This window comes from Mizuhopecten yessoensis, unplaced genomic scaffold, assembly GCF_002113885.1.
Source record: "Mizuhopecten yessoensis strain PY_sf001 unplaced genomic scaffold, ASM211388v2 scaffold10479, whole genome shotgun sequence".
NCBI classification, from domain to species: Eukaryota; Metazoa; Mollusca; class Bivalvia; order Pectinida; family Pectinidae; genus Mizuhopecten; species Mizuhopecten yessoensis.
The window spans coordinates 429,325-440,580 of NW_018408567.1; the positions used below are offsets into that span (position 1 = coordinate 429,325).

Consider the following 11,256-nt stretch of genomic DNA (forward strand, 5'->3'; position numbering starts at 1 on the left):
ATATGGAGTAATCCTTCAAACTGATCACTGACAGAAAGAATGTTTAAACTTCAAAAAAGAGCTGCGATGAGTTAAAATGTAAAAGATATTTTAACTCCAACTTTCATACTTATATTAAGAATTTGAACTGGATGCCTATACTTGACTTTTATACTATCAGGAAATGTGTATTAACCTACAAAATCCTCAATGATGAGGCTCCTGGTTTTTTAAAGCAAAATTTATTCACTTATGTCAGCCAGGTTTCAACTAGGACTACCCGTTCTTTAACATCAAAGAAACTCTATATTCCCAAATGCAGAACAACATTTTATAAGCGTTCATATTGAAGAGACACGAAACGCTGTCATTTAAAAAGTTATATCTTAGCAACTATTTTAAATCAACAACACATAGTGCAATATGAATTCGTAAAAGCTTACCTGGTCTGTCCTAAAGCCACAGTTTTATTTCAACTTTATCCTTTGAATTATCCCTACGGTGTATTTATTATTAAATTTCCATTCATATGTTATAGTTAAGATGTGTTCATTTTAATATGTCCTTGGTATAACAACTATTAACTAAAGTGAGGGCGCAGTGGGCAAACCTCGCAGCAAGAGACCTCCCAAACTCTTTGAAAGCTCTGTTGTGCCTCACTGAACTATCATCTTATACCGGTAATATAATATGTTTGTTTATTTATTTTGTTTCCATGTAAGTGATGTTGTACATTGTATATATGTCTTTTACAGGGCCATATTGTAAACTAGACAAAGTCTAACCATGTGACCCTGTCTAAATAAAAGAATTTATTATTATTATTATAGCTAGCTGTTGTTGTGTAGACAGATTTGTTAATGACCAAAACTACCCTCTCAAACCATATTTATTTTTTGTCTCTCAAATATATGAAGCCCACCTAGTCCACTTTGAAATATACAGTATATATGAATTGTAGTGCTGTTTTTATTTTTGAATTTTGATACCAGGTACATGTAATGTTACAGCAGTTAATTGTTGTACAAAAATATCATCCTTGACCACCAGATGCTACCCTACACTGCTACAAAAGGATGAACCAGGGGAAATGAAATTTACATTTTAGATTCAGCACCTTTGGGCCCTTTCATCCTTGACCAGTATTTGATTTTAGGACATATAATCTGAAAGGAAGATTCGAGACATTGGTCAATTTTTCTGTAAAATTTTCACCCTAGCAAAAGCACCTTGACTATGGACAATAGCCCTAATTTTTCAATCCCTAATCGTGCTATCGATTACCAAGGATGTTCCTTACTTTAAAGAAATTTGTCCACTGGTTAGATTATAGTAATAAATGTAAAAAGTTTCTGCATGACTGACGTTTAATGTTGTTGTGTGAAGAGTGATTGTAATGTGTTTCTCGAGTCTTTAGCTTAAATTAGGACACCTTAAAATACATAAACTTCACTCCATCTGTAGTACTTCTCCCAATTATTGATTTGTGAATATTAATGAAAAAGATTTTCAACAGGAACACGGTAACATAATTTTATGTACAAGATATTTATAGTAAAACCTTATTATAACGGCCCTCTTTTCATTTGCCATCTTATATTGAGGTCCCTTTCATTCTTTTCTTAAGAATTATTCATGCTTACCTCAATGTATAGACAAACCCCTTTATAATGGCAATCTTTCTCTGGACAAATGGTGGCAGTATATGGAGTGTTACCGTGATGTATTCAATGTATTGTGTAATGTGTTTTCTGGGGCATCTTCGTACATGTTCTTTCAATCCATCTAGTGACCAGTGCTGTTTTGCTTCAGAGAATAACGATTTAAGATGAAAAAATCTCCACAGTAATGGTTTAGTTTTTACAAAGGTAACCATTTAATAAGCAAGGTACATAAAAAATTAGAAACAAGTCTGTTTTGTTTGAAGACAAACATTTAATGGTAGGGCCCCGTATCAGTGTATCGTCACAAAAACTAGCGCAGCGATTTACGTGTTTTTGTTGCAGAGGCAGGCCGTGTGACAGATTTAGCTTGCGACGTCACAGTACGCTTCTGCCTTTTTGGTGTGGTCACTGAAGTAGATACCTCTGTGTCTTTTCTTGCCAATGTTGATTTTGCCGGAAGCGACTTGGCTAACTTTCGTTTTGAAGTCCTCCTAGTATTTGGGGGAGTCTTAAAACTGATTTCCTCCTCCTCAGAATCATCCACAAGCAATGACTTATCTGCCTTTTTAGGCCCCACTTTCATAGCCTTTTTCGGCTCCGATTTTACAGATTTTATTGATGGTGGTTTCGGAGCATTTTTAGCGGTTAATTTCACAGCTGTATTAGAATCTGATTTCACTGCCTTCTTGGATTCTGATTTTAGAGCCATCTCTGCATTTGATTTCACAGTTTCTTTTTGCTCCGATTTCCCATCCATTTTCGGTTGTTTTTTGACAGCCTTTTTAGTGGTTGTTTTGACAGCCTTTTTAGGGGATGCATCTTGGTTCCTCTGTCTGAATTCTTCCGATACAAGTTTTTGGTCTTCCTTTTTCTCTGCAAGCCATGCCTCACGTCTGGCTTTCACCTTTGAAAATCTTTTTGCTTTCGCTTCTTGCTTCCTACGTTTGAATTCTTCTGCTATCGCCTGTTTGTCTTCCACTATCTCTCTATTGATTTTCACCTTTTCTCCAAGTTTGGCAGTTTCCTCCTTAAGCTCGTCCTACAGGTATGACATAAAAAGGTTACAATGACAATGCCTATGAACACTACGTTAAATTAATTATCTGAAGTTACTGAATCTCATTGTTTATTCTCTAAATATCTTGTTTGTCACAATTACAAGCGTGACCGGGTGATTACGTTACACAATAAAATGACAGTACAGCTGTCAAACTTTGATGTTTCGAACTTTACGGGATTACCGGGAAAAATTTGAATTGTCGAGACTTCGACTCGAGAATGCTAAACTTTGAACATGAACTGATTGTGATTGTTATAAGTGACGGAACAAACACAAGGCAAATAATTTAATATGAAAACCATTAATATTGGTTTTAACGTAATTAGAACAAATTTGTTTCAAAGTATGTATCAACGTTTCATGCCACTGTTACTAACTTCAGAACCACTGAACTTACCATGCCAGCATAGCTGAACTCCACTCCCAAAGCTTTGAGCTTTTCCATCTTTTTCTCATTTTTGGATATGAAATTCTTCATATTGCGCAGTTGAATTTTATCTTTTTTTGTTTTATTATGGACGAAGGTGTTCTTTTCCCTTGTTTTGAAAGGCACAATTCTTCTATTCACCACTCTGAAGGTGCCCTCGTTTACTTTTTCACTTGGCACAAACTCGCCTAAAAATAAAAGTTATGGTTCTGTTATTGAATATTAAATAATGCACATAAATAGCAGCAATGTGCATATGATGTAAAGAGAATATTCTATGTTTTCCTACGAATCTCACATTCTGTATATCTCATGTGCATCAGAAATTGTTTGCTGCTATTTCACAGTCGTTGAATTATTATAATTGAAAAAAAAATGACATAAATGAAGTGAAGTAATACAGTGAAATAGTTACAAATCTGCAACTTCAGAAGTTATTCAAGGTTCCACTGTACTTGTAGATATTTAGTATACATCCTTGTAACTGGAGACAGGTCACTTTTAATTCATGTGAATCGGACAGTTTTTTTTTTTTAAATGATTTATGATTTTTTTCACAAAGTCCAAAGATGAATCCATATATCCTGACAAAAAAATAAATCCAAATGCAGACTTGTGCACAAATTTTTCATGTGTTTAATATTTGATTAGATTTGAAATAAAATCCTTGAAATTATTCTAGAAATGAACACACCTAATTGAATATACTGGAATATGTAAAAAAAAAAAAAAAAAAAAAAAAAAGGATGTGAGGTGCACATGAGCTAATTGATCAATTTATAAAACATGTACATTAGTCGTTAGTATAAATGTCAAAACTGAAAAACTATTGAAATAAAATAACAAGCAATATGGATTAATATGTCTTGCCTGTACCCCGCTTTGACCATCAATGCACATATCAGAGAAACTAACTTAAACTAATAACTTAATGTTGATGGAGATGCTGACAAAGTCATGATCAATGGACCATGAAAGGTACAAGGTCGCAACAAGCATTTGATGCATGAGTTGATATATATGTACTACCTCAGATGCATCTATAGTCCAAATTTGGTTGGTCTAGCACTGATTATTTCAGTGAAACTAACTTAAATGCAAAAACATCAATGTTGAAGCTGCCGTCTTCACCAGAAAAGCAACACCTTAGTCTCGCTTCCGCTACTTCGTGGCGGCGTGACAAAAATGACACTGGCAGTCATGTACATTGTATCTGTCAACAAGATCCTGTTTACTTACATTTCAAAAGCCTTTCAAACAACAGGTAATTATTCATTGTTTCCGCAACAACTTTCGCTACATCTTCATATAGAAACTCTATGAAGGCAAACCCTTTACTGCGTCCTGTCTGTAAGGGAAAATGAGAAAAATGAACATTCTATGTATATAAGTTATAAACCAGTTATTTAGACATGTCAATTAATCAAAACAAAGACTTATAAAGTCTATAACATGTATAGTAGGTAAAGTGGAAATCTACCCGAGGTTGTAGAATTGGGGTCAGAAAATTCATACAAGTCTTTGCGGAAGTTCTAACTCAAAATTTATATCTAAAATGTTACAGACTCTTGTGAAAGGACAACATTTTAGCTATAGTGAAAGATAGCCATTTTCAATCTCGCTTCTCTTACAACCTGATACTGCAGGTGTTAGACTCCCCTTTGCTCTCTGCACCTCTGGAATATGTCATAGCAAAATTGAAGGCTCAGTGTGAACGCCTTGCGGATGAGAAGAGAAGACTAGGTTTGATCCTTCGATGTATGTACATCAAAAGAATTTGTCAGTTAAAATTGACTCGCTTTAAAGTCGGGTGTCGGCTCCTCTTGTAATCTTCAAAGGACAGGTATCAGCCTAGCGATTGATTTTGGTTTTTTTACCCGACACCAATTAAATAGCTAGCCACATGCCTTCAGGCTTTAATTTTTGTTATGACATAAGCCAGTGATGCAGAGGGGGGAAAGTGAGCGTAACCCGTGGAGTATCAAGGATGACTGTCCAAAGAAATTGTAAAAAACAAAATTTGTCATTGAACCGTGATTCAGTTATCATTACTGATTCTTGTTAACATTAATCACAACATGGTCAACTACAGTGTGACCAATCAGAATGCTTTTGAATATAAGATTTACCAACTCTATACATACCTTTAAGCTTCTGCAGAGTTTGAGGCGTGTCACTGTACCAAACTGGCTGAAGAACCCCCTCATCTGAGGCTCATGGAATCCCACTGGGATGTGTCCCAGGTAGACGACACCTTTTGGTGCATCACTGTTTTTCTGTAAGGTAAAGTAATAATAGTCTATAGCTATAGTCTACTGATATTTGTCATTATTTTTCATTAAATTTACTTCCAATTTTCTATGAAATGTTATATTCCCTCCAGTATGTTTCTAATTTCAAACCTACCAAATCTAAGTGTTTTATAAGGTTTTTCCATATTTTTTTTTTTAATATTTTGTTTTACTTTCGAAATCACCAGGATTATTTCTGACTTTGTTTTTGTTTCACTTAAACTAATTCAAGGCAAAGAGGAGCTTAACTCGTATGCATTCACCCCTGAAATTTTTATTATGAACTATTTCAACCTTTGAATTGGAAGAGATCATCATCAAATGTGTCTCCAAGGGAGGTGAATGAGTTTAATTATGGGACGCCATGTAATATATAATATTGGTCCCTTCTTTCGTTGTGCACAAGATAATAGTGACCACATGCAAATTAATTGTTTACATATATACATATTGCCAGATAAGACAGCAGCTAAATCAGCCTTGTATAGCCAGATTCCTCAGATCTGAACACTTGTAATTAGTGGCCATGCCCATCTGCAAACACCAGCTTTTGGCATGAATTTCTCCCAAACTGCTTATGTATCAGGTATTGGACTGGAGCACCAGTTTTGTTCGGTTTTATTTTGTTGAACATCATATCAAAAGCTATGATGTCTCCATGTGTGTTGAGTAAGCGTGCATGTCTAGTGTATTCGTGCTTGTGTGTACGTATGTGTGCTGGAGACAGGGTTTCTTGAGGTATTTGCCTCCTTGCAATAGTGTGGATCTGATAACAACTTCAGTGTTCCATTGACAACAGGTAAAACACTCGTTGCAATAACCCTAAATGCTAAACGTTATAAGCAGGCATCCTCGTCTCATCGGTTTCCATGCCATTTAGAAGCAGCCATGATCTTGTGCTCATATTGGTAGAAAATAGTTGAAATTACTGATGACTGTAATAGCTATGTGAACAATCTACTAATGGAAACAAAAAATATAGTGCTCAACAACAACTATATTTAAACAAAAATAAGAACAAACATTTTTCAACAAACTTCACCTGTCGGAAGTAGCCTTCATATGTTTCCATGCCTCTAATTGGATGCAGTGTTCAAAGAGGGACAACTTAAATAAACTAAAAAAGAAATTCTCCAACGTTGCCCACACAAACAATGATATTTGATCATTAAGTTTATTATAAAAACAAATTTTCAAAATTGCACATTCTTTATTCATTTTGCAATATGTCAACTGACATGGATTCATATAATTCAATAAATTTATTTTATTTACTTGGTTATATTGAATAGAATCTTATTATTTATTTGTATAGTCTCATATATAATTGGTTTTGTTTGATGGCAACTTATTGTTGATTCTTTTTCCATTTAAAATTGGAAGTTCACATCAAAGCAAAATTAAGGTTTCTTCGCACTTCGGTGTAAACAGTAGCTTGGTTTCAGGATTTTGAGTATGACGTAAATTGTAATAATTTCTGTTAATAAATATACACATCAGTAATTTTAGCAACACACTTAACTTTTATCTAATGTTTATACTCATTCTAAAACCTTTTATTCTAAAAATTGAGGGTACCAATTAAGGTTTTAAAGGTGTATATGAAATCATTTCATTTACATTACAGAAAAAATCCTGGAATTTGATAGCAGTGGGTTATTTCAGCAAGTTTTAATGAAAATGAAAATTAAGAGGGGCCATTGTATGTAAAATTTAAAGAAAAAAGGAACATGGAGGGGTCAATTTCAGTTTTGGGGGGTCAATGGCAGCCTACCGCATTACGTCCCTTTATAGTTGGCCGCTAATAAACATTGGCGCTGTCTGTCAACGGTAGTTCCGGTTTGAGCTCGTATGCAACGCTCCGATGCAAATAATGCTAAAATTGCGCGACTATTAACGTCTGTATTCTTAACACAATTATTATGATGCAAGTGTTTTTTTTTGTGTATATGGTTAAATGTGTTGTGTTGCATATATTCGCGAATTATTAGCAGAAATGTTATCATTTTGATACCTTTGTCAACATTTTTTCGAGAGCATCTACATGTAAACACTGACTGACTCGACTCCTGGACCTAGATATGTTATGTGTTGGAGTGATCAGCCTCTTACGTCATCATAAGTGACACACCTGTGCTATGGTGTTTGCCGGCGAAGCATATAACCCGTGGATACTTAAGTCAAATTAAAGGTATTTTTGTGCACTTTTACTTGAGGAAGAGAGGGTGGGGTTATTACAAAGCGCAGGGGTTTGTTACAAATTTTATGCTAAACTGATATGGGTCACACAGCATATAAATATATCAGGCTTCATTTCAAAAAGCTATAATATTTAGTGATTTTTAAGGTGAATTTGGGGTATTTAAAACATGCATATTTGTTTATACTTGTATGTGCTGTGACAGTCAACTTAGTGTGTGTATCTAAGACATTTTATACAAACCCCTGTGGTCTGAGCAAGCTAATATTTTGATAACATATGTTTAAAGATATTGATTGAATCATTACTAACTGTTGAACAGAAAATTATATGTACATGTGTCAATATGTATTTAACTGTGTGATTCACATTTGCTTTTGTAATTATCCATAGACAAATGCAATATCTAACATCTGTGGAGGTCATGTCAACCTTTATTTACATCCCAAGTCTTGCTCAAAACAATTATGTGTAGCTGATGCATTTTTAACATCTGGTAACTGTGATTGTACCTATACAATACGTTCAATCATACGAGTTCCAGAGTAGTCATCCACTTTTTTCTTTCCACTCTAACATCTGGACTAAGTACAACATATCAAGTGTAAACATGTATTTATTGATGCCTAAACTCGGTTCATAAAATGTAATATGCACACATTAATTCTGTAGCATCTACAACTATCCGAACCCCAGTCATTTCTGTATAATGTTTAGGCAAATTTGTTCTCTTGATGGCCATGGGATAAGGGACTGCATGTGATCAAACATAAAATTTATCCATGTATTAATGATTCGAGAAACTGTCATAACAGACACACTAAATACTAAATAGATCTGCAAGGAATTCTTGCCGAAGACCATGCCTCAACTTCAAACACACCATGAAGAACTCATCGATTGTTCGTAGGCTCCTTTTCTTCCCAGGTTTCTCAATATTTGGGTGGGAATACTTTCTGTCTTCTGCATGTAGTTGAGTTCTTTTTTCCCCTTCCCAGTAAGTCAACTTTTCTGCACCATGCTTGCAGAAAGTAGTAAAAAACAGTAAAAATGTTGCATAATTTGGATAACCAGTATAATATTTTGTCTTCTCATCATCGTTTTCAATTACCTCTGGTTTGAAAATAGGAACAAATGTCTGAGATGCAGATGATTTCATACATTTGGCCTTATTTAATTGTGTCTGTGTAGCATCATCTCTTACATGCACATCTGATGTCTGGACATATACGGAATCCCCAACTATAGGGTCAGTCTGTGTTTCAGAACTTTCCTTTAAAGACAAAGAACCAATAGTAGAAGATATACATGTATCCCTACAGGGAATGTTTTCAGTGTTCTCAAATTCAGAATAGCGCACTAAAGGTCTGCGGGGTAACACTATTTTCCTTGGTGTGGTCAGATTCAATTTGGATGGAATAGATCCCTGTTTGCATATATTGTTTTCAAAATGGAAATTGCAGAGTCTAGAGTTGGAGCTAATTGGAGCATCTGGTCGCACAAGTTTGATTTTTTGAATCCACAATGATCTCCTTGTTGTTTGATCGGCACCGTCACCTGATGGAATGCAGTGCAGTTTTACTGTTGTACCATCATCACAAATTTTACCTGCATAGTTGGAGCACAGTAAACAGTATCTTTTCCCTCCCTTAACAATGATAGAATCTGAAATCATATAAAGGGATTTATAATGTTATTTGTTTTTTTACTGGTAATGTTTTAATATTTTTGACAAGAATAGTTTACACATTCAAACCTGCACATCACCATGGACATTCATTGTTAAAATAGATTAAATAAGTGTTGTGATACTATTCCAAAAAGGAAGGGTTTCTTGTTTTATAGTAAAGGAATCAAAAGTATATCTAGAAATGATTCAAATCTCTGAAGTAGTGTCTGATTTTCATGTTGTAATCATGCATCATTGGATCAGACATACATAGATGAAAGCATTCTAAAATTAAATTTGTTAACCTATGCATGATTTTACTGTGGCTGGGATTACATTGTATGTTTTATGAAATTGTAAACAAAAAAAAAGAAGAACCCATTTAATAAATGTTGTTTACAAATGTGGTTTATAACCTCTTTATCTTGTGAGAGTGAATGCTAAACCATTTTTATTAATTTTATTTCCTAAAAGACATTTATTACCTACCTATCTACCCATCAGTGTTTTTTCTGTCTATGTTAGTATGTAAATCCACCCACCATCCCCACCCCCTCATGAACGTGGGTGTGATAAATTATTACCATAAAGGTGCGATCATTCAAAATATACTTGTGAAAATTTCCCGAAATACCCCCAAAACACTGCCAATTTACACAAATATGTAAGAGGTGAGAGAATTTTTGGCTATATGACGACAATGACACCAAAAAAGTTAAGTGGGATCGTGAGAGTAAAGAGTTATTGTTTTGCTGAAAAAGCGTATCTGGATAGTGTCCATAACGTTACTTGTGCACCTTGGGCTTATTTCTCAGAATGAACATTTACCTTTATCGTCCTTTCGATCGTCCATGTTATCTGCTCGTTCATCCTAAAATCTTTGTTATCGAATGACAATTCCGCATTATGATGGTCTTATGTCATCATATGTTATCAAAACGGCACGTATTGATTGATACACACTAGATGTCAACACCCTCACGACGTTAGACGCCGGACCTTGGTTACACCGGAACTACCTTACGCGCGTCTGCAACTTTTGTCACAAGTGTGGTGGTGTTAGAGTCGCGTCAAAGGGACGTAATGCGGTAGGCTGCCATTGGCGGCCACATAACACCCTCCAGGATTTCCCCTGCATTATATATTACTCGAGCCCCTATAGCTAGCTGTGGCTTCGACAGTGGAAAAAATTGGCGAGGCAGTGTGGCCTCATTTTAGTCATTTGAATATGACACCCTCGTACATTTGACAGACAAAAAAGACAGGGCATATAAATGTGTTTTTTTCAGGTAAAGTTTCATTTTGAGCAAAATAAAATAGTTTTTGAACAAAACAACATGTCACTCTGGTAAAATACTAGCCGCTTCCTACCGCCCCGGCTAGGGAGAATTTCTCTTTAGCTCATTCGGTAGAGCGTAAGACTAGTAAGCCAGAGGACCCGGGTTCGCCTCCTAGCGGAGGCATTGAAAAAATAATGACTTCTGTTACAAACACATTCATGCTCTTTTTTAAATTCATCGTGTCAAGCAGGTCACATATTGGTATGCAACGGCCTGGGGACAGAACCCATTCATTGCCACTTGGGCGAACGCTCATACGCCAAGGCCAAAAATGAAGTATTGTCAAGCAAGGAACTAGGAAACAAACAGGTTTTCAGAAAGTAGAGAGAATGGAGCATCGGTAAAGCTGGCTATATAGACAGATTTTGACTAAATATATCTAGGACGAATAATGGGCTGAACCATGCTGTAACAGATTACAGAATCAATAGAATTTGCTCAGCTTCAAAACCGATACATAATAAGTATTTTGGTAGGTGTGTTACCTTTGCTTTGATGTTCTTTACTTTCTTTTCAAATTCTATTTGCTGATCTGTTTCCAAACTGACATTTGGAGGCATTTTGAAATTGTTTTCCTCTGGTCCACGTTTCTCGATGGAGGCCGCCATCTTTGTTTGGTAAAAAAG

The 11,256-nt window shown here is 35.4% G+C and overlaps 1 protein-coding gene across 1 annotated transcript; it reads right to left on the minus strand.

Annotated features, from left to right (window-relative positions):
- Positions 1-1,894: 1,894 nt before the first annotated feature.
- On the minus strand, positions 1,895-11,256 carry LOC110460783 (MKI67 FHA domain-interacting nucleolar phosphoprotein-like). Its single transcript, XM_021513931.1, has 5 exons — positions 11,116-11,256; positions 5,275-5,406; positions 4,370-4,478; positions 3,101-3,318; positions 1,895-2,682 (listed from the first exon to the last, which is right to left on the minus strand). Exons 1-5 carry the CDS (start codon positions 11,236-11,238, stop codon positions 1,954-1,956), a joined length of 1,311 nt encoding a protein of 436 aa, XP_021369606.1. The 5' UTR covers positions 11,239-11,256; the 3' UTR covers positions 1,895-1,953.

Coding starts and splice junctions, on each gene's coding strand:
- LOC110460783 (XM_021513931.1), bottom strand. CDS start 11,238: ATGGCGGCCTCCATCGAGAAACGTGGACCAGAGGAAAACAATTTCAAA. Junction 4,479..5,274: donor AACTCTGCAGAAGCTTAAAG/GTATGTATAGAG, acceptor TTTCCCTTACAG/ACAGGACGCAGTAAAGGGTT. Junction 2,683..3,100: donor AGTTCAGCTATGCTGGCATG/GTAAGTTCAGTG, acceptor TCATACCTGTAG/GACGAGCTTAAGGAGGAAAC.